At 41.1% G+C, this 22413-nt stretch overlaps 1 protein-coding gene across 1 annotated transcript in view; it reads left to right on the forward strand.

Annotated features, from left to right (window-relative positions):
- The window catches only part of NUGGC (nuclear GTPase, germinal center associated), a 49107-nt gene that overhangs the window by 20474 nt on the left and 6220 nt on the right, over positions 1 to 22413 (forward strand). Inside the window, exons 9-15 of the mRNA XM_039217369.1 lie at positions 705 to 723; positions 1003 to 1092; positions 9695 to 9800; positions 11891 to 12024; positions 16136 to 16300; positions 19918 to 20075; positions 21791 to 21929. Coding sequence (XP_039073300.1) covers positions 705 to 723; positions 1003 to 1092; positions 9695 to 9800; positions 11891 to 12024; positions 16136 to 16300; positions 19918 to 20075; positions 21791 to 21929 — 811 coding nt within the window. The remainder of the gene's footprint in view (positions 1 to 704; positions 724 to 1002; positions 1093 to 9694; positions 9801 to 11890; positions 12025 to 16135; positions 16301 to 19917; positions 20076 to 21790; positions 21930 to 22413) is intronic.

A 22413-nucleotide genomic window follows, 5' to 3' on the forward strand; every position in this document is an offset into this window, starting at 1 on the left:
CCTTCTCTGCCTGACTTATTTCGCTCAGCATAACACCCTCAAGGTCCATCCATGTTGCTACACATGGCCAGATTTCATTGTTTCTCATTGCCATGTAGTATTCCATGGTATAGATAAACCACATCTTCTTGATCCATTCATCTGTTGATGGACACTTAGGCTCTTTCCATGTTTTAGCTATTGTGGAGAGTGCTGCTATGAACATTGGGGTACATGTGCTCCTATGCCTCGGCATTTCTGTATCCCTTGGGTAAATTCCTAGTAGTGCTATTGCTGGGTCATAGGGGAGTTCTATTGTTAGTTTCCTGAGGAACATCCACACTGTTTTCCAGAGGGGCTGTACCAGTTTACATTCCCACCAACAGTGTAGGAGGGTTCCCGTTTCTCCACATCCTCGCCAGCATCTAGAGTTCTCTGATTTGCTCATTTTAGCCACTCTGACTGGCGTGAGGTGGTATCTCAGTGTGGTTTTGATTTGTATTTCCCTGATGAGGAGCGATGCTGAGCATCGTTTCATGTGAATAAAGACACATTTTTCAAATGGACACTGGAGGTGGATCAGAAGAGAGAACATGTGGACCAAAGAAAGCGTATGCAAAGGTATTAAGGCTAACTGTATATACTGCTTCCATGGAAAGTTGAAAGACTGCCATGAAACATAATGTAATTGTTATATAAAGTAATTTTTGCCATTTTTATTTCAGGGAAAGAAAAGTGGGAAATGTAAGTATGGACTTTTTAAAAAATTTTTTTTCTTTATTGGGATATCATTGATGTACAAAAAATTGCAGACATTTAATGTAAACATCTTAGTGAGTTTGGGCATATGCATGAATTAGTTATTTTTAGATAATACTTTTCATGATTAATATTATAAAATTCAAACACACACACCTTTGTCTGGGCCAAATGATATATGCCAAAAGAAATGTGCGTCTTACCACCATATTGCTCTTGATAACCCTGGAGTCTACCATGCTTTCATTTCTTTTCCCAATCTAGAGAGCTATTCGGAGTCAGCGAGAGGCCATTTTAGAAAGAAATGGAGTGATAAAACTACAAAAGAATAGAATTCTCAAAGAAAAACTAAAGGTGAGTTAACAGATTTGCCTATATATTTTTTCTGTTTTTCAACCACTCAGAGTTTCAGAAACATGTCTAGTTGGTCTTGTGTTGTTCTATGCCAAAGCTTTGGAGTAGACAATTTGGACTTAACTTTGTCCTACCGATTAATAACTTTGTGATCTTAGGCAAATTTCCATTCCTCTCTGAGCCTCCACTTTCTCATCTGTAAAATTGGGAAATGATAGTATCTACCTCTGGTGGTTGTTAGAAGAATTGAATGAGTGTATGGTCTACTGAGATATACGTGCAGGTAAAATCAGAGATCACCACACTGTTTGAGGGTGATCCGCTGCAGGAACGCCTTGGGTGGTGAGGGAAACACAGAAGAATGGAGGGATCACACTGGCAGTCCAGGGCAGGTAGAGGGATGTGGTGCTGCAGAGAGGTGCAGGGAAAACTCCTCACGCTCTTCAGCAGAATTTTAAAGAACCAGTAGTCATGGGGCGCCTGGGTTGCTCAGTCAGTTAAGCATCCGACTTTGGCTCAGATCATGATCTCACAGTTCGTGGGTTTGAGCCCTGCATTGGGCTCTGTGCTGACAGCTCAGAGCCTGGAGCCTGCTTCAGATTCTGTGTCTCCCTCACTCTCTGCCCCTCCTCTGCTCATGCTCTGTCTCTCTCTGTCTGTCTCAAAAATAAACATTAAAAAGTATTTTAAAAAAATAAAGAACCAGTAGTCTTTAGTAAGATGAACAAGTGGGAGAAAGGGCCTTCTGCAGGAGTGTTGGGAGATAAAGCCTGAGCTGTGTTTGTCAAGCTTGAGAAATTGTTCTGTGGGCATCTTGGTGTTTTCTTAAATCATTTTTGTTCTTCTGTCATGGAAATAGTTATAAACATAAAACTCCTTACTGTAAGAGTCTCATACTACTATAAAACTGAAACCAATTTTAAGATAAAATATTAATGAAACGTGGAAGTGGTACATCAGGGTTAGTAGAAGGTGATAGATGTTTTGGTTTTGCTGAAACTAAATCTTTAGTACTGGGTAATAGTGAAAACATATGGCCTGATGCCCAGTTCTGTATTTAATTGCATTCCATATTTTGAATTCAGTGACATTGATGCAGAAAATCATTTCATGTTCTATGTGGAGTTGAAACTTTTTCTAATTCAGAATAGTCAGATCTCATACTTAAGCGAAAATCTTTGAGCAATTTTTGAATGCTGGTTTAAATGAGGCAAAACTGAGAAAGCTGTTCCTATTCTCTTTAATTGTTCTTGTTGGCATTACAGAAATATGCATTTAATGAATGCCTGGTCATATTGTTGCTGGAGACAAAAACACAATATACTTCAATACACAATCCACGACTATATTTATTGCTAATACCTGCTAATGATAAGTTTATTGCTAACAAACGCTAATAAATGTTGGTGCATATGAGATAGGGTTTGGACAACAGTGAGCCAGCTTGCAAGGGGACTGTGGTTCTGACTATTAAGGTCGTCCTTTTGAGGTCTCCACACCCTCACCTCTGATGCCAGGCAATACCTTAATTCTCCAACCACTTGACTTTAGTCTGAGTTAATATGAAACCTTTACTTGTAATGCATCCCTTCTCACAGAGCAAATTTAATCTTAGTCATAGAAAATGTGAGACCTAAGTTGATTATAAGGTAGTCATTTGTATGGATGTCCATGCTTATTTTTTATTATAAAAATTAGGAAAAAATATTGTAGGATAAATGATGGACACCTGAGGCTACATTTATGTACCTCAATTTGGAAATACTATGTATTTTAGAAAGATTGTTATTAAGAAGAATGGATGGTGGGAGGGGCAAGTGAAGATTGGATTCAGGGAGACCAGTTGGAGGTTGTTCCTGTAATCAAGTCAGGAAGTGCTAAGAGCCTGAACTAGGCAGTTCCTCTAGGACTAAAGGAGAGGAGGTGCATTCAAGAGATGTTAGGGAGTTTACATCTATATGTCTGGATGACTAATTGTATGTGGTAGGTGAAAGAGAGCTGGGTTTTTACATTCTCATGTATGTCCTTTTACCTACAACATTTTACCTTTGCTTTAGGTACCCTAAGAAAGCCATACTACTCCCATGTGTCTCTCCTTTGCTGTCATGCTAGGAATACACTCATAATACTTCATTTAAATTGAAGTCATTGACATGAAATATTATATTAGTTTCAGGTATACAATGTAGTGACTTGACAATTCTATATATTACAAAATGACCGCCACAAAATAAGTCTAGTTACCATCTGTCACCACGTTACTACGATACTATTAACTGTATGCCCTAGGCTGTACTTTACAGCCCCATGACTTGTTTAGGTTGTAAATGGAACTTTGTACCTCTTAATCCTCTTCACCCATTTTGCCCATCCTTCCATCCACCTTTACTTTGGCAATCACCAGTTTGTTTTCTGCATTTGTGAGTCTGTTTCTATTTTGTTTTGTTTGTTCATTTGTTTTGTTTTTTACATTCCACAAATAAGTGAAATCATATGATATTTGCCTTTCTCTGTCTGACTTATTTCACTTAGTGTAACATCCAGTTGGTCCATTTATGTTGTTGCAAATGGCATCATTTCATTCTTTTTTATGCCTGAGTTATATTCCACTGCATATATGTATATTATATCTTCTTTATCCATTCCATCCATCAATAGACACTTAGGTTGTTTCCATATCTTGTCTACTATAAATAAAGCTGCTGTGAACATAGGGGTGCATATATCTTTTCAAATTAGTGCTTCATTTTCTTCATACAAATACCCAGAAGTGGAATTGCTGGATCACATGGTATTGCATTTCTATTTTTAAGTTTCTCAGATACCTCCATACTGTTTTCCAGAGCGGATGTACCAATTTACATTCCCACCAACAGTGCATGAGGGTTTCCTTTTCTCCACATCCTCACTAACACCTGTTACTTCTTATCTTTTTGATACTAGCCATTCTGACTGGTATAAGGTGATATCTTGTGGTTGTAATTAGCATTTCCATGGTGAGTAGTGATATTGAGCATTTTTCATGTGTCATGTCTTCTTTGGAAGAATGTCTATCCAGTTCCTCTACCCTTTATGTATGTATGTATGTATGTATGTATTTAAATTTTTAGTTACCATACAGTGCAAGATTGGTTTCAGGAGTAGAATTCAGTGATTCATCACTTAGGTACAACACCCACTGCTCATCCCAACAAGTGCCCTCCTTAATGCCCATCACTCATTTAGGCCCCCCCCACCCATTCCTAGCAACTCTCAGTTTGTTCTCTATCATTAAGTCTCTTGTGGTTTATTTCCCTCTACTCTCTTTCCCCTGCTTCCCATATTTTTATCTGTTTTGTTTCTTAAATTCCACATGTGAGTGAAATCATATGGTATTCGTCTTTTTCTGATTGACTTATTTTGCTTAGCATAATACATTCTAGCTCCATCCACATTGTTGCATATAGCAAGTTTCATTTTTTGAGGGCGGAGTAATGTTCCATTATACATAAGTATCGTGTCTTCTTTATCCATTCATTAGTTGATGGACATTTCCTCTACCTATTTTTAATTGGATTCTTTGTTTCATTTTGTGTGCCCTTGCATGAGCTTTTTATAGATTTCAGATATTAACCCCTATCAGACATATGATTTGCCAATACCTTCTTCCATTCAGTAGGTTGTCTTTTCATTTGTTGACAGTTTCCTTATTTGTGCAAACAAGCTTTTCAGTTAAATGTAGTTTCAGCTGTTTATTTTGCTTTTGTTGTCCTTCTCAGAAGAGATAGATCCAAAAAAATATTGCTAAGACTGATGTCCAAAAGTTTACTGCCTATGTGTTCTTTTAGGAATTTTATGGCTTTAAGCCTTACATTTAGGTCTTTAATCCATTTTGAGCTTATTTTTGCATATAGTATAAGGAAGTAGTGTAGTTTCATTCTTTTGCATGTAGCTGTCCAGTTTTCCCAATACTATTTATTGAAGAGACTGTGTTTCCCCCATTGTATATTCTTGGCTCTTTTGTTGTAGATTAATTGACCATACAAGCATAGGTTTATTTCTGGCTTTCTATTCTCTTCCATTGATCTATGTGTCTGTTTTTGTGCCAGTATCATCCTGTTTTGATGACTGTAGTTTTGTAGTATACTTTGAAATCTGGATGCATGATACTTCCAGATGTGTTCTTCATTCTCCAGATTGCTTTTGCTATTTGGGGTCTTTTGTGGTTCCATTCAGATTTTAGTATTTTTTGTTCCAGTTCTGTGAAAAATGTTGTTGGTATTTTGATAAGGATTGCATTGAATCTGTAGATTGCCTTGGGCAGTGTGGACATTTTAATGATATTAATTCTTCCAGTCCATGCTAACACACTTAAAAATACTTCTGACACTCATATTTGGACTTTTTTCCCACACTGAGCAATTCTCTATGCAAGGTGTCCTGCAATTTACCTCAATCTGACAATATCTTCTGGGACATAGCATCAGATCCAATAGATTAAGGGCTCAGTCCCACAACACTGCCCCCTACTTCAAATGCCAATTGCAAACAGTAGGTCCTCAGTTTACTCACAACTTCTGGCTGACTTGGCTCCAAATTGAAGCTCTCCATGACCTCCTTCCTCTTGGATTTGATTATTTGCTAGAATAGCTCATAGAATGCAATGAAAGAATTACTTACATTTACCAGTGTTTTATATAATAAGGGATATGATAAAAGATACAGATGAACAGCCAGATGAAGAGATATATAGGGAAAGAGGTCTGAGGGGTGCCCAAATGCAAGAACTTCTGTCCCCAAAGAGTCGGAACATGTCACCATCCTGTTATGTGTATGTGTTCACCAACGAAGCTCTCTGAATCCCATATTTTTTGGGTTTTATGGAGGCTTTCTCACATAGGGCATCATCAGTTACTCTATTTTCATCCCTTCTAGCCTGTCTGAAAAATGGGAGGTAGGGCTGAAAATTCCAAATTTCTAATAGCTTGATCTTTCTATGACCAGCCCCCATTCAGGAGCTCACACAGAGTTGCCTCATTAGAAAAAAAAAAAAAGACACTCCTATCACTTAGGAAATTCTAAGGGATTTAGGAACTCTGTGTCAGGTACTAGAGTCAAAGACCAAATACAAGAACTAGAGATGCTTTAGAGCACTGGGTGGCTCAGGAGGTTGGTTAAGCGTCTGACATTTGGTTTCAGCTCAGGTCATGATCTCATATTTCATGGGTTCTTCACTGTCAGTGCAAAGCCTGCTTGGGATTCTCTCTCTCCCTCTCTCTGCCCCTCCCCTTCTTTCTCTCTCTCTCTCTCAAAATAAATAAATAAACATAAAAAAAGAAGAAAAGATACTTCTAGTGCTCTTATCACTTAGGAAATGACAATGGTTTTTGGAACTCTATGCTGAAAACTCGGGTCAAAGACTAAACCTTAGAACAAAGGGTTCTCCCATCACTCCTAATTATAAGGAATTTAGGAGTCCTGGGTCAGGAACCAGTGGCAGAGACCAACACATATATATTTCTTATTATTATTATTACTTATTTTACTTAGTTTGAAGGTTATGATGGGCTCGTGGCTTTTCATAGAATTATTGTGTTCTTTTTGAAGTTCAAGTTCACATCTCAACCAACAGGAGCCTGTAATTTAAGCTGGTTCCTTTAAGACTTACCCAGACATTGTTAAAAACATTTTTGCTCTTTGGCAACCACAAAATACTCAGACCCCTTTTAATTTTCCCTGCCCTAAGACATGGACCTACTACTCTGAAAGATACTTGGGTTTCTTTTAGTAAAGAATAATATTAAAAATGAAAATTGGGGTGCTAGGGGTTCATATTAAATGATTTAATACAAGCAAAAGAAGTAGGCAGGGTGGTATCACTGCAAAATTATTTTAATGATGGAGGGGCGCCTGGGGAGCTCTGTCGATTAGGCGTCCGATGTCAGCTCAGGTCATGATCTCAGGGTTTGTGGGTTCAAGACCCAGTCAGGCTCTGTGCTGACAGCTCAGAGCCCGGAGCCTGGTTCAGATTCTGTCTCCCTCTCTCTGTGTTCCTCCCCAGCTTATGCTCTCTCTCTCTCTTTCAAAAATAAATAAACCCTAAAAATGTTTTTTTAAATTATTTTAACAATGGAGCCAGAAACGATAGACGTTTTGAAAATGGGGTCCTGGTTTATATTACTGATCTCCAGCTTTGCTATCTCTTTTTTGATTTTGCTTCCGTCTAGTATCTCTTCTATTTTTTAAATGCAGTTTTTAGTTATTTATTTGAGACAGAGAGAGAGAAAGGGAAAGAGAGAGAGAGAGAATTACTGGGGGAGTGGCGGAGGGGGGGGACAGAAGATCTGAAGCAGACTCTGTGCCAACAGCAGACAGCCCGATGTGAGGCTCAAACTCATGACCCATGACATCATGACCTGAGCCAGAGTCACTTAACTGATCGAACCATTCAGGTGCCTGTAGTATCTTTTCTATTTTGAACTACAGGTTTCTCCTCTCTCATAAACAAAATATTCTTACAAACTGTGGTAACAAACAATGTGCATGACTTACAACAGTGACTAATCTTCCCATACTATAATTTAATGAGTATCCACTTACCTCTTGGATCCTACCTTCCAGCTGTAATTACATCTCTGTTATAATAAAATGGAACCTGCATACTGTCACTTCATCGACACTATAAAAATATTTCTCTGCACTATAATAACAAGCACAAGTGTTAACTAATCTCCAGTAATTTTTAGAAGAGGCATATAAAACTTAGAGCAAGATTTTAAATAACGGAAACACTGGGGTGCCTGGGTGGCTCAGTCAGTTAAGCGTCCGACTTCGGCTCAGGTCATGATCTCATGGTTTGTGGGTTCAAACCCCGCATCAGGCTCTGTGCTGACAGCTAGCTCAGAGCCTGGAGCCTGTTTCAGATTCTGTATCTCCATCTCTCTCTGACCCTCCCCTGCTCATGCTGTCTCTCTCATTCTCTCAGAAATAAATAAAACGTTTAAAAAAATAAATAATGGAAACAGCGAGGCATACTTAGTGCTTTCAACTGTTTTAAAACCCTACTTAAATTTAATTCCACATCAGTTTTATCTCCCAGTGGAAGATACTTTCAACTTTCCCTAAACTTTTTCCCTAGGGTCAATCAAAACTCTATCAGAAAGGGAAAAAGTTAATCATGCAGATCTTCTGTATAATTTCAGTCCTGCCTATACTGTGTGACGCTTCTGGAAGAGCCTACCCAGGTATCTCTATTCCAGCCTTGAGTACACAGGCTTACCACTTGCTAGACATGGGGCCTGGCCTCTCCCAGTGGACTATTCACTCAGCTCTTTTGTATATTTGCCTCAGGAAGAGATTGACAACTCTCTATGGTGTTCTATTGCCCCCAAATCTATGCACACTCTTTGTGATTTTTCTCTTCTTTTAAGTGAGAATAATGAAAGATTATGGAACAATATTTGTGTATAATTCTAGTATTACTTCTCTGTGGTGATGATTTTTCTAATCATAAAAAACATTTTCTCACATTCTTAATTCCTTACCATTTAAAACCATCATTTTCTTAAACATTACTCTTCTTTTAAGTGTATCTGATCACTCACTAACCACCCAGATAAGAACCTTGTACTTTTTTACACAACTTTTGCCCAGTGTTGTAGTGTGTAGGTAAATTTATAACAACCAGCCCTCCGTTTAAAAATAAAAGAAGCAGGGGCATTTGAGGGGGCTCAGTCGGTGAAGTATCAGACTTCGGCTCAGGTCATGATCTCATGGTTAGTGAGTTCGAGCCCCGTGTTGAGCTCTATGCTGACAGCTCGGAGCCTGGAGCCTGCTTTGGATTCTGTGTCTCCCTCTCTCTCTGCCTCTCCCCAACTCGTGCTCCCTCTGTCTCAAAAGTAAATAAACATTTAAATATTTTAAATAAATAAATGAAGCACAGCCCTGATTTCTAGCACTCACTGATTCCCACCATTGCTAGTCTCAAGGTACCAGGGTGATGTCCCTAAAAGCGGAGTTGGGGAGGGCTGTATACCCGTGGGCGCTCATGTGCTGGTGCAGCTCCTCAGTGCCTTTGCTAGAGTTCTGCTTTTTTCTTTCCATAATACTTTTCCCCCCTTTCTGAACATTTTGGTACACTTTAAACTATTTTCTCTATACATTTCCTTCTAGAATTGCTCTATTTATTTTTAAAATTTTATTTATGGCGGGGGATGCAGAGAGAGAGAGAGAAGGAGAGAGAGAGAATCCCAAAAAGGCTCCGTACTGTCAGTGCAGAGTGTGATGTGGGGCTCAAACTCCTGATCTGTGAGATCATGACCTGAGCTGAAATCAAAATTCAGATACTTAACCAACTGAGCCACCCAGGCGCCCCTAGAACTGCTATTTTTACATCCTGAGAGAATAGTTTTCATGTAGCAATTTTCTTAGAACTTCCAACCTTATGAGGCCTGCACAGGTAGGAAGACCTTACATACAGGTGCGTAAGTAAAGAGTTATTTAAGGGGCTCTTGCAGCACTGAGAGTGAGTGAGCTAATTTGTTGAAGGCTCTTATAAAGCCTGTGCATTGTTTCCTTGACCACGTTTGAGTATTCTGTGCTCTGTGTGCCTCTCTTGCTTCAGACAAAACTGCCCATGGACTCCAAGGTCCTGGAGGCCTCTGACCTCGTGTACACAGTCAGCGCCCAGGAGTACTGGCAGCAGGCCCTCCTCACTGAGGAGGAAACTGGTAATTTATATGCTTTTTATCTCAGTCTCTAAAATTCTCAAGATTGAGCTCTGAATTTCCCTTTCTAGAACATTCTGTGCCACATTTCCAACTTGCCACAGTTTCTATACCTATTACCAAATGTTTTTGTTTTTCTCTCTGCATTGTTTTGGTACCTGAGACCACAATTCTTCTTTCATCCAAAGTCTACTAAGAGTTGGTAGAGGTCAGTGATTGGGTCGTCCTTTCTAAGTATTTGGCTTGAGATTCCTCCCTCATCCAGCTACAGGTATTAGGAGTATTTACTGAACCTCTATTGTATGCTTTGTCTCTGAAGAGGAAGAAGTAGAAGACACGACCCCTTTCTTCTCAGAACTTAAAATCTAGATGAGGAGCAAATACTAAGCCAAGTATAAAAGATTAAGGTAAAAATAAAGCTTGGTTAAATGGTGCTGTGAGTACAAGTGCACAGAGCCTAAAGGTCTGTGTGACTGGAGCACCCAGTGAAAAGTGGGTGAACAAGCAGGACCTGAGCTTGACTTTGATCTGAGCTTAAAATGGCCTAAGACGTAGATGTATTTTACCTGAGGTGTAAAATGTGCCTAGAAGTGGGGGAACTTACCGAACAAGGATGTAAAAGAAATGATCAGCATGGCACACGCAAGGAATGATACAGAAGAATTTGCACTTGGGCACCTGGGTGGCTCAGTTGTTAAAGCATCTGACTTCAGCTCAGGTCATGATCTCACGGTTCGTGAGTTCGAGTCCCACATTCGGTGAGCACGAGTCCCCAGTTCAGGTGAGCATGTAACCTGCTTTGGGTGAGCTGAAGCCCCACCTTGGGTGAGCACCAGCCCCTCTTTGGGGGAGCACAAGACCCACTTTGGGTGAGCCTTGCTTCTCTTTCTCTCTCTCTCCATGGTGGGATTCCCTCTCTCTCTCTGCCCCTCACTCATTTGCAACCTCTCTCTCACAAAATTGTTCCACTTATAGGAATAATGGGGGAAAAAGTAGGAAGACATCTGTTACCTTCTGACTAACAAAGCGTTAGGACTGAGATGAGTTTCTAACCCTGAATCCCACTCAGCAGAGGTTCTCATCCTTTCTACAGCAGGCATGAGCGATTTTCATATTAAGGGTTATTTGATATAGATGGAAAAGTCTAGGGTGACTGAAAAGCTGAGTATCTGAGATTGTGGGCACCTTTGGTTCAACTACTCTGGTAAGTAGCAGTCCAAAGGGAAGTGCCAATGTTTTTAAGCAACTTGCACTTTTCTACTTAGTTTGATGTGTACTGCTAAATAAAATTAATATTCATCATCGCTGATCTACCAGCATTAGAAGCAATTGACCTTCTAACTTCATTATTGTTTTTTTTAACATATTGTTTATTGTCAAGTTGGTTTCCACATAACACCCAGTGCTTATCCCAACAAGTACCCTCCTCCATGCCCATCACCCCCCTTCCCGTCTCCCCCACTCCGCATCAACCCTCAGTTTGTTTTCAGTATTTAAGAGTCTCTTATGGTTTGCCTCCCTCCCTTTCCTTAACTATCTTTTTCCCTTACCCTCCCCCATGGTCCTTTGTTAATTTTCTCCTAATCCACATATGAGTGAAAACATATGGTATCTCTCTTTCTCTGCCTGACTTATTTTGCTCAACATAATACCCTCAAGTTTCATCCACATTGCTGCAAATGGCCAGATTTCATTCTTTCTCATTGCCATGTAGTATTCCATTGTGTATATAAATCACATCTTCTTGATCCATTCATCAGTTGATGGACACTTAGGCTCTTTCTATGATTTGGCTATTGTTGAAAGTGCTGCTATGAACATTGGGGTACATGTGCCCCTATGTATCAGCACTCTTGTATCCCTTGGGTAAATTTCTAGCAATGCTATTGCTGCATCATAAGGGAATTCTATTGCTGATCCTAGAATGGAAAAACTACCCTCAGAAAAGCTGGTGTAGTGAGTGGGTAGTCAGCCCATGTAGGACCTCAACTGTAGTTAATTCAGACTGCCATTCTGCTCTATTAATCTTTGTGGATTCTATTTGCTGTGAACTTTGGCCTTTTAAAATTGTTTGTGCTGCCTGTGAATTCCAGAAATCCCCAAGTTAAGAGGCTATATCAGGAAAAGCCTCCTGGACAAGAAGAGGAGGATGGTGACCGAGTATGTTACTGAAGCCTTCGGATTATTGCTCCTCACAGACAGTTTCAACTGCATGGAAAATCTGCCGGTATGAAAGACACCTGTGTGTGTGTATTCTGTATCCCAGCCTGGGCAGAATATTCCCTTTTACAAAGTCAGAAAAATAACTTACAATAATTTTCTTTTCATATTAAAGGAAGATACTAAGCTCAGAAAATCAAAGGGGACAAAAAGATAATTAAGGGGTTAAAATTGTGACATTTGAGTAAAAAAAGAAAGGAATAATATTTTAGATGGGTTGAGAGGAAAATGTTAAAACAATCAGCAGCTACTTTCCCTTCTCCTGAGACTTGAATAAGATGGAATGTGTTTAAGTGATAACAGAAGTAGTTTGTTTTAATCTAGTAGAATACTGACAATTCTTGGTTATCCTACTGAGGCATGGTTATGCCTTCAGCCCCAAAATTTTTTCATCTGTCTATGGATTTCCTTTATGCCTTGGTGCTGTCAGAATCTCAGACTCAGAGCAGCCTAGCAAAATAATGTGAGAGGAAGGGTACTAGGAGGGACATTCAGCAAAGAGTTTACATGTTTATCTTCATGATCTAGAATGCAGACCTTCTGAATGGCCAGTTCAAAATTACTTTTCTCATAGTAATGGACAAATGTATCTCTTTGGTGGATGACTTTATTTTGTCACCCTAAAATAAGATGGATAGGCTATTAGATTAGAGGTTGCGGAGAGTTTTGGAGAAAGCTCTGTTGGTGCAATCGATTGCCAAGTGCACTGCTTCTTTGTGAGGAACTGAATATACAAGTGGGCAATCATATGTTAAAACAGAACTCTGGGGGCACCTGGGTGGCTCAGTTGGTTAATCATCTGACTCTTGGTTTTGGCGCAGGTCATGAGCTCACAGTTTGTGGGTTTCAGACCTGTATTGGGCTCTACACTCATAGTGCAGAGCCTGCTTGGTATTCTTTCTTTCTCTCTCTCTCCCTACCCCTCCCTTGCTCTCACTCTATCAAAATAAATACATAAACTTTAAAAAAAAACCAGAACTCTGACTCAAAGCCTTTAGTAACCTGCCTAGGAAACCAAACTCTTATCTGCAATAATCAACTTGGGAGGGCATAGCCTGCTGTAAGTTTGATGCATAAGGAATCAGACTGCTATCTCTAGTAATAATAAAATAAGCCAATCAATCATGTCTGTGACAATTAGCCCCAAATGGGCTGATGGGTTAATAACTGACAGCTTCCCTAATCTTCATCCCTGCTTCCAACCCGAGAAGCCAAATATGCACCCTACTGAATCACATAGGATCCTTGCTTCCAGTAAGCCCACCCACAGCTTTCTTGTGCCAGCAGCCTCAGATCAGGACATACCTGAAGCCTTCCTACTCCTCTGCTTGCCTTTCAATCTCTGCCAAACCCAAGTGATGGTGGCTGACTCTCTTGCTATAACAAGTTCTGAATAAATAGCCTTTGCAGGTCCTTATTTGGTGGGTGTTTATTTCCAAACTTGCTTTCAACCATCAGATTTGCACAACCAAATTGTCCAACTTCTTGTAATGCAGAACAAGGTAGGGGCAGAGAAGTGAACCAGTAGGGCTCTGTGAAACTTCAAGGGGCTGGTCCTAAGAATGTGGGCAGATACACCTGGGCTGGCCCCATGGAGTGGCCGGGAGGAGCAGATAATGGGGACCTGACCTCAATGTGAAGAGTAAGCAATGCCAACTGTAGATGGCCTTTACAGTTTTGGTCAAATGTCTGCATTTTAACAATTCTATGTAAGTGACATATAGAGTGAGGCTCCCTGTCTTTTTCATCATATTTCTTATGCTTCATTTTGGCCTAGTTCTGTGATGAAAAAAACTAAAAAACAAAATAAAACAAAACAGAAACAAACAAAAAACCAACCTCCTGGAATCTGAGATTTTCTAATTTGACTTTGTCCTCTGAAATACCGGGGAAGTGTTTGACCTTCTAACTTCCCGAAAAAGTTCTTCAGGGTAAAAATCGCCTCTTTGCCCAGCAAAAGATTGCTTTTGGAAGTGCTGATGGAAAACAAATCAGATGTGGTGCTGTGTGTGGTTGGTTTGTTTTACAAACACAAGGACAAGGCATTTTGCAATCAAACTCAGAAGTGCCCTCCCTCATGCTCTCCTCTGCTAAGGCAGAGGGGGAGACTGTGTGGGGACAAAGTACCATCCTTGCAGCTAGGCTGTAGGTGATAGCAAACACAGGGGAGGCGGCTCATTGGCAGTTCTTGGGTAGCCTTTCAGGTAGCCTTTTGCCAGCATTTTTCCTCAAAATTCTTTGGCCTCAGATATTGGTCTCAGTCTTCATTCATTGACAGAAAGTTGGAAGGCAAGAGTTTTGTCAGTTCCTTTGCATTCTGAAAAACAAAATCAAAATTAAGAATGTGGTGATGTATAATTTTTTAAGATTATGACTCAAACCAAAAAAAAAATACATATAGAGTTTGGGCAGTTAGTGATTTTAAATGAACAGGAATCTAGTCATTATTTTTATGAATCAGTAGGAAGTTGATTGATCATGACATTTCAGTGTTGAATGAGCCCTGTGTTTATTCATAGTAGATAGTAGCCTTTCCTTTTCTTATTTTTCTTTTATTCCCAGACATGCTCTTTCTTATCATTCTTTTGTTTATTCAACAAGGATTTGTTGAGTGTGAGCCTTTGTGAGAATTTTGCCTGTAGAGTTTCTGTTCGTGACTCCTTTCTTACTTCCTTTTGATCACCAGTGATACCACAAACTCAAGAGAATCCAGAAGCCATTCTGAAATAAAAAGTATGGCTTATAGAATTCTTACTGGTAAAAAACTATGAGAATCCCCAGGGTTTGCCGAAAGCTGAACTGTCTCCATAAATCTTAAAACTCATCTACTCTAAGACTTACAGGGTATGAGAATTTAAGGAACTCCTGTTATCAGGAACATTCAACCTCATTCACTTCAATACAGTCAAGATCCAGTAAAGCTCAGTCATTTGTATAAGGTCACACATCAATTTGAGAGCTATTTCTGTTACCAAATTTGGAATTGAATTTAAAAGCCAACATTATCTAACAGTTTCTTGGGGTGTTCACTCACTCCAAATTGTTTATCAGCCACACATCCTGTGCCATGCCTCAGAATAAACAAACATGAATAATGACACAGTCTGTAGATCTTTCAGTGAGTTCCAAGTCCAGGGAAGGAGATATGAGATGGGACTGACATAGCACAGCAGGACGAAGGCTGTAACACAGGGATGTACAAAATGCGGTGGAAGCACAGGAAAGAAAGCCCCAGTTCCACCACATGGGTGCCTTGGAACTACGTCTGGAAAGATGGGGAGCAAGTGCCAAGGCATGGAGTCACACAAGGGATGACACGTTTGGGAAATGGTAGCCAACTGAGGAGCAAATACCTGGGATGGGATGACATTTTGGGAAATCAGAGAGCTGGTCATGCTGGAGAAGTTGGTTGAGCCTTGGCTATCAAGAGCCTTAAGTGATGAGTTAAGTAGTGTGGCTCCCATCTGCTGGAGGCACTGTGGGGTCCCCCAAGATTCTCACACAGAGAACAATACTACACATTTCCCAATTTGGAACCTACAGGTCAAGGCTGCCTCTCCCTTGTATTATTTCAGTAGATCTTTTCCTCCTTGATTAGACTGTATTCTCCTTTGAAGAAAGGGTTGTGTCTTTATTGTGTCCCGTAGCTTTGTTATTCAAAGTGGGGTCCAGGGCCCAGAAGATCAGTGTCTACTGGAAATGTAGAGTCTCAGGTTTTGAGATTTGAACAAATTCTCCCCGGGATTTGCACACATGTTAAAGTTTGAGAAACAGTATCCTCAAAAACAGCTTTGTGCCCAGTCAAAACCCACTAAATGTTTGTAGAATCAGATGTCATTGAACATATGTTTATTTTACTAGTTATTCCCTTGAAAAGCCTAATGGATTAGACACCTAAAGTAAGTCGCAGGAGGCATATATTTATTGTGTTCTCCAATCCACAAAACTTAAGGAGATCTGTGCACTGAGAGATGCTTTACTGGGATGATAGAGATCATCTGAGGGTGATTAGCTCAGGCTAAACCTTGTGTTGATGGACAAGCATAAAGGAAGCAAAGTTTGAGAGAAAGTGCCCTTGGGGGGGCTGGCCTCAGGCTTCTTATGGCCCTTGTCCCTAGAATGAATACTTGTGCATGAGTGGTCTGCGGAGATTTGTGGAAGAGAAGATACAGCTTCTGGAGAAGGCCATTGACCAATGCTTTGCCCACATGGAACGGCCTCTGCAAGAAGGAGTCAGAAATGCCAAGGCTTCCTACCGACGGATCCTCGGGGCATGCCTGATGGTGAGTGACCCTTTCTAGGGAGGACCTGTAATATTTGGTGACATATGTCTTACTGTTAAGCTCTATTTGCACTACTCCATGGCTTTAGAAGGAAATAAAGAGCTAAAGGAGGGTAGGAGAGAGTGAAAATTGCATACAGGAAAGCACATAGTGAGAACTGTCTGATTATACATGGCGAGGAAAGAGTGCATGGTTCAGTGGCGTTGAGCAGGAATTTCAGATCTAAGGTCTTTCTACCCATCATCCACTGTGTAGCACTGGGTGAGGACTGAAACCCATTTAAGCTTGTGGGTTTCTTCCTCTACAAAATGAGTTGCTAAATACTTGCCCTACCTGTGTAAACAGGGTTGATATAAATATCAATTCGATTACACAGTAAGGAAACATCTTGAATCCTCTCACTAGGCATGCAAATTATTTTATCTATTAATTATTTATATGGGCTTTCTGAGAGATAAAAATGTAAGTGCCAAGCTGTATTTATCTAAAGCTAAGGGGTGGGGGGGGGGAAGGCTTATCATATTAGTTTGTTAGGGCTGCATAACATAAAATATTATAGACTGGGTGGTTTAAATAAAAGCACTTATTCTCACAGTTGTGAAGATTAGAAGCCCAAGATCAAAGTAGTACAAAGTGGTTTCCTCTGGGGCCTGTCTTTTTGGTTTGCAAAAGGCCACCTTCTAGCTGTGTTCTCACATGGTCTTTTCTCTATGTGTGCCTTCCCTGGTGTCTCTCTCTCCTTATAAGGACAGCAGTCCTGTAAGGCAAGGATCTACCCTTAAGTCTTCATTTAACCCTAATTGCCTCCCTAAAGGCCCTATCTCCAAATATAGTCACATCAGAGGTCAGGCCTTGAACATGTTGATCCAGAGGGATACAGTTCACTCCATAACACCTATTAAGAGTAAAGAGTCATGAAAAACACAGTTCATGTGACAAAGATGATACACAAGTATCTAGAGTGGGGAGTAGCGCATAGATCGTATGTTGTTGCCATTGTTTTAATATGAGGAAAGCTAGAATGTTAGTAGTGAAAAGGGGGTGTGTAATAGAGCTCTACATTTCCATGGGCTTTTTCATACACACAGATGATACCACCTTTCTAGTATATGGTCTCTTCTGGGTGTTCTTACCTGAATGGCTTTTGTAAGAGTTTGTTTTGGGATCTAGATCAGTAGGTATGTGTCATGACTGGGATGAGAGGGAAGGAGGAGATGCCTCTGGTACAGGACAGAGAGGAAATGCTAGGCAAACTACAGGCTAAAACAGTAAAGAAGTGTGAATGATCGTGGGGTCACCGGAGAGGACTCTCAAACTTCTGACATGGGAGGAGAGGAGGCAGCGTGCCTTCTATGTGGTGGCGGGTGGGTGAGTGTCCATGAGTGTAGTGTGTGTGTGTACATTCACTCATGCCTTCAGCAAACATGGAAGAAATGCTTACTCTGGTGCTGGATACTGAGCATCACCTAATTCAGTCCTCACAACAATTCTGGGTGGTAAACTCTCTTCCTATTATTTTCATTTTATGGCATTACAGAGGCTGAGCAACTTGTCTGTGGCCATGTATGGGAGCCACATCTACCACAGGCCTGTCTATCTTCAGAGCCTGGATGCCCAACCCCTACACTTGCCTGTTGCATCTCTGCAAATGACTGTAGCTACTTGTAATTGCCAACCAGTTACTTAGTTTAACATTTGTAAATCCCTGTAAACGTTGTGAAGTTTGGTCTGCAAATAGCCAGCATTGTCTTGCCAGCTCTGTAGTGAGCCTCCTGAGAAGCAGGTCCTCCAGGCATATTCAGGTGACTGTAACCCGAGCCAATGCCTGATGGAGCCTCTTGGAGAAGGCCTGAGCCAGCACTGGCCCACTGTTGGGAAAGGTCAGCCCATGCATGCGGTCTTTCAATTTCCACTTGGCCATGTAAGAATGGGCCTTGGGCCTGGAATACTTCCTTAGAAAGAGATAAAGAGCTCTCAGAGCCTGTCCTGAGCTTATCGCCTTGTGTGGGAATATTCTTCCTTGTGTTATGCTCAGTGTGTACTTCTTTGTTCTGCTTAGTATAGGCGGCCAAAACCGTTGGGCAAGCTCCCAGTTTTCTGTATTTCAGATCCTGTGGGGGAGAGCATGGGTCCTTCTACATTGTGGATCCCATATTGTGGGATCACCTGCACTGGCTACATCACCTGCATTGGCTGTGAAGGGGTCTGCTGGCCACAGGGGATCCATGCAATCCATGCATTGCAAAGGACTGGATCTTGTACATACTTTTTCTCCTCTTGCTATAAGTAAATGCTGTACCACCTGAGCCTAGTGTGCATATTGTCTGTTCTCAGCAACCTTGAATCATGTACTTGTCTCTTCTCTGGGTGGCGTTTACTTGCCTTTTAACCTTGGCCACACAGCCTGGCCATCTGGTGAACAGTGAAAGAGCAACCAAGCCATATCTGAATTCCTGGCCCATAGAGCTGGTGAGAGATAATAAATAAATGTTTATTGTTGTTTTAAGCCATCAGGCCTGGGGTAATTTGTTTCATAGCAATAGATAAGTAAGTGACTCTGGGGAGAACTGTTTCTGTATAATGGAAAGATCCTAGATCACCAAAAGTGAGTAAGTAGGTTCTGAGAAAGCAAAGGGACAAAGTGGAGACCATTCCTTTGAGACAATTTGCTCATGAAAGGAAAGAACATCTTTAGACCTTCGCTAGGACATCATCCCATGAACTGTGCCCTGTGTCACCAGTTCATAAATGGCATTTTTCTCTGTGATTACAGACATATCTCAGGTGTCTCAGATAGGCCCCTTTCCTCTGTGATCAGAAATTTGGGCAAACATAATATGCTAACATCATATCATTATGTAACATAGTAAAATAACCTAAATGATGCCAATTATATTATGCTACATGGTCATGCACTTGAAACAGATTTCCTTAGAGCATATATCATTGATTGATCACAAGGGCCTCTACTAAAATTTTGGTCAGTGCAAATATATTTTTATTTTCTTTACTAAGAATCACCATCTGGCTAAGATTTATCAATGTCTCTTGTGGCTCTAGCTTTGTCATATTTTTTTTGCCTCCGACTTATGAATTTATTTCTCTGGGAAAAAATATTACGAAGATGTACAAATCAAATTACATTTTATTAGACATTTAACAAAAAGTAGTTAGAAACTTGGGCTCTGCTTGGAAGGTCTGAAACATATACTCCTAGTCGGGTCACAGCACATTTTCACTTAATAATTGCTCCTTTAAGCACTACTTACTTATGCTGTTGCCAGATGGTAAGAACATCAAGATGGATAAGTCACTGTTCTTGCCCACAATGAGCAGCCATTCTGGTAGAGAAGCCCAATGGGCAAACAGATAAATATAAACCATATAGAGAGGATTGTGATCAAGGGAGCACAAGATGCTGTGGAAGCCAGGGCAGCCACCATCTTGGACATGACCACTGTGCCCTCTAACTCAAGAATATGTTGAAAGACTATCGTGTCCCTTCTCTTCCCTGTGATTCTTGGTCATAGGCTTCGGCCAAAGGCAGTACAATTCTGATCCTTTGACATTGTAGTTCATGTTTACTAAAGCTATTGACTTATTGTTTAATTACCTAGAGGAGTAGAGGAAACCAGGGCTTTCACCAGACGCTGAAAGCTGTTTGCCTGAAAAATGGCATCTATGCCTCGAGGACTCTCGCAAGAATAGATCTGAACGAAGCCATCACTCAGCCCATCTATGACCAGATCGATCCCGTTTTTGGAGGCATTTTTAGGTAAAAGATCCTTTCTCTTGCTCCTTCATGAACAAACATCTGAAGAGCATTGCGCTGGTATCTCCTCTTTATAAGAATTTGTACTTTGGATCTGAAAGCATAAAGAGTAGCTTTCAACTTGAAGAGGAATGCTTAGTCTCTGGCAAAACATAAAAGCCTTCTTGGTTTGGTTTACATAAGTTCTCGTGGTGACCTGGAATACAGATGGAGATGTTACTTTCAGAGTAATATTATGATTCCCATTATTTTTCAAATATTTCATATATGCAGCAAGGGATACATTTTCTTATGGATCTGAGCCCAGGACAGATTATTTTGGTTGGAGAGTGTGGAGTGAAGCAAACACACGGCCTTTGTAAATTTCTCCGAATGCAAACAGGCAAAGTGGCTGACTGATGGCCCTGTGTTTGTTTCTGACATACTGCATGCTCACTCACTAGCTGTCTGAGCTTCACAGTGCCTCCTCCTTCCCTCCTTCCTTGACCTCTCATCCTTTTCTCCACCAACAGAAACAGAATTTCCCAATCCCTTAGTGCGAGAACCTGCCCCCAGTCTCCCTCCTTGGCTGCTGGCATTTCACCACCTGCTGCTGCTTGAACCATTCTACCTCTGCTTGGTTCTTACTCAGTGTTCCTCTTCTCTGCCCCCACCTTCCTTTGACTCCTTTGGGATTGTGCCATTCCATCTACCCTCTCCCCGTTTACAAGTCTATAGGATAAACTCCAAATTCCTTAGAATGACATTCAAGACATTCCACCTGCCTCGAACTGGCCTTTCCACTCTCTCCCAGTCCTGTTGCTCAGTACCAGCCCCGTGCTTCAGCCAGCCTGGTGGGTAGCAAAGAGCAAGTGAGATGTACCAGGAACTGTGCTAAGCACTGTGCATGCATGATCTTATCAGATCCTCTCAATGACCCTGTCAAGGGCTTTCTGTCTATTTACAAGTGGACAGGCTGAGATTCCGAGGGCTCCAGACAGCTTTCTCAAGGTCAGTCAGCTCATACAGAGAGGGCTAGGATTTCAAGTCTAGGCCCTCTTCTCTTCTTCTTCCTGGGATGTTCTGAAATTTTGTTCCTGTGTTGTCCCCATGCAGAATAACCCCTCATTCTTCTCACTTCCCTAAATGTTATCCATCTTAACATGTAGTTCAGGAGTGCCTGGGTGGCTCAGTGGGTTGAAGATCCAACTCTTGATTTCGGCTCAGGTCATGATCTCTTGGGTTGATGAGTTTGAGCCCCATGTCAACTCTGCAATGAGAGCACAGAGCCTGCTTCAGATTCTCTCTCTCCCTCTCTCTCTGCCTCTGCCCTTCTCATTCTTTCTCTCTCTCTCAAAATAAATAAACATTTTTTAAAAATGTAGTTCAAGTCGCATACTTTCAAATGGAAATAACTTGGCAGTGGGAAGCCTGACCTTTGAGGCTACCCAGATCAGTGTCCAGAGTAGCCTGGTTCTGTGACTTACTAGCCGTGTAGCTGTCAACACATCAGCATTCTTCTCTGAACCTCAGTTTTCTTGTCTGTAAAATGGATTTCACAGGTTTTTAGGTTCTGGAACTAGCACAGCCCAGTGTCTGGCACTGATAGGAATTCGATACTGTTTGTTCTCATCACTCTGTCTTAAAGTGAATAAGAGGATACCAGCTAGTTTCCTCTTTGTTTTAGCCCCATGGTAGCCACTGTTGCCTTTTAACATTTTATATTGTTTCTTCTGTAGAGCTGGAAAGCCCACTGGGTCAGCTTTGCTGCCCCATGTAGAAGCTTTTAAGCATTCTCTACAGGAGAAAATGATGGAAATTGGAGTAAGAAGTGGCTGGAAATACGATAGTTACAAAAAAAGTTTTCTGATCCAGGAGGTAAGATCCTTGTAAAATGAAGAGGGTAGTGAGGTTGGGCAGTGGCTTTCTTACCAGCAGGATTTCGGGGGTGTTAAGTGTGTCTCCCCCTTGTTCCCTGGAATGCTGAGGCCTGGGTACATCTCGTAGCAGGTGCTGTGAGACATGACGCACAGTAGGATAGGGGTGGGGGGCAGCCTTGAGACTGCCATGGGGAGGTAGGACACCTGGCCAGCTCTGTGCCACCGGGAAGCAACTGGCAGTAAGTGCCAAAGTTGGAAATGAGACTCAGTCCCCAGGAAGAATATTCAAAGAATCCTTAGATGTACAAACATTTGAATCCACTTGTAATATCCACTTGTAACTGACTTTCCATCATTTTTGACAATATTATGTAGTATTATTCACAACAGTGAAGCCTCAAGAAGGGTCATTTTTTGCAGATCACTTGTTAGTTTGGAGTACTCAAGACTCTTGTCTCTGGCCCACATTCCTTGAGGCTATC

This window comes from Hyaena hyaena, unplaced genomic scaffold, assembly GCF_003009895.1.
Source record: "Hyaena hyaena isolate Hyena2069 unplaced genomic scaffold, ASM300989v1 scaffold_682, whole genome shotgun sequence".
NCBI lineage: Eukaryota > Metazoa > Chordata > Mammalia > Carnivora > Hyaenidae > Hyaena > Hyaena hyaena.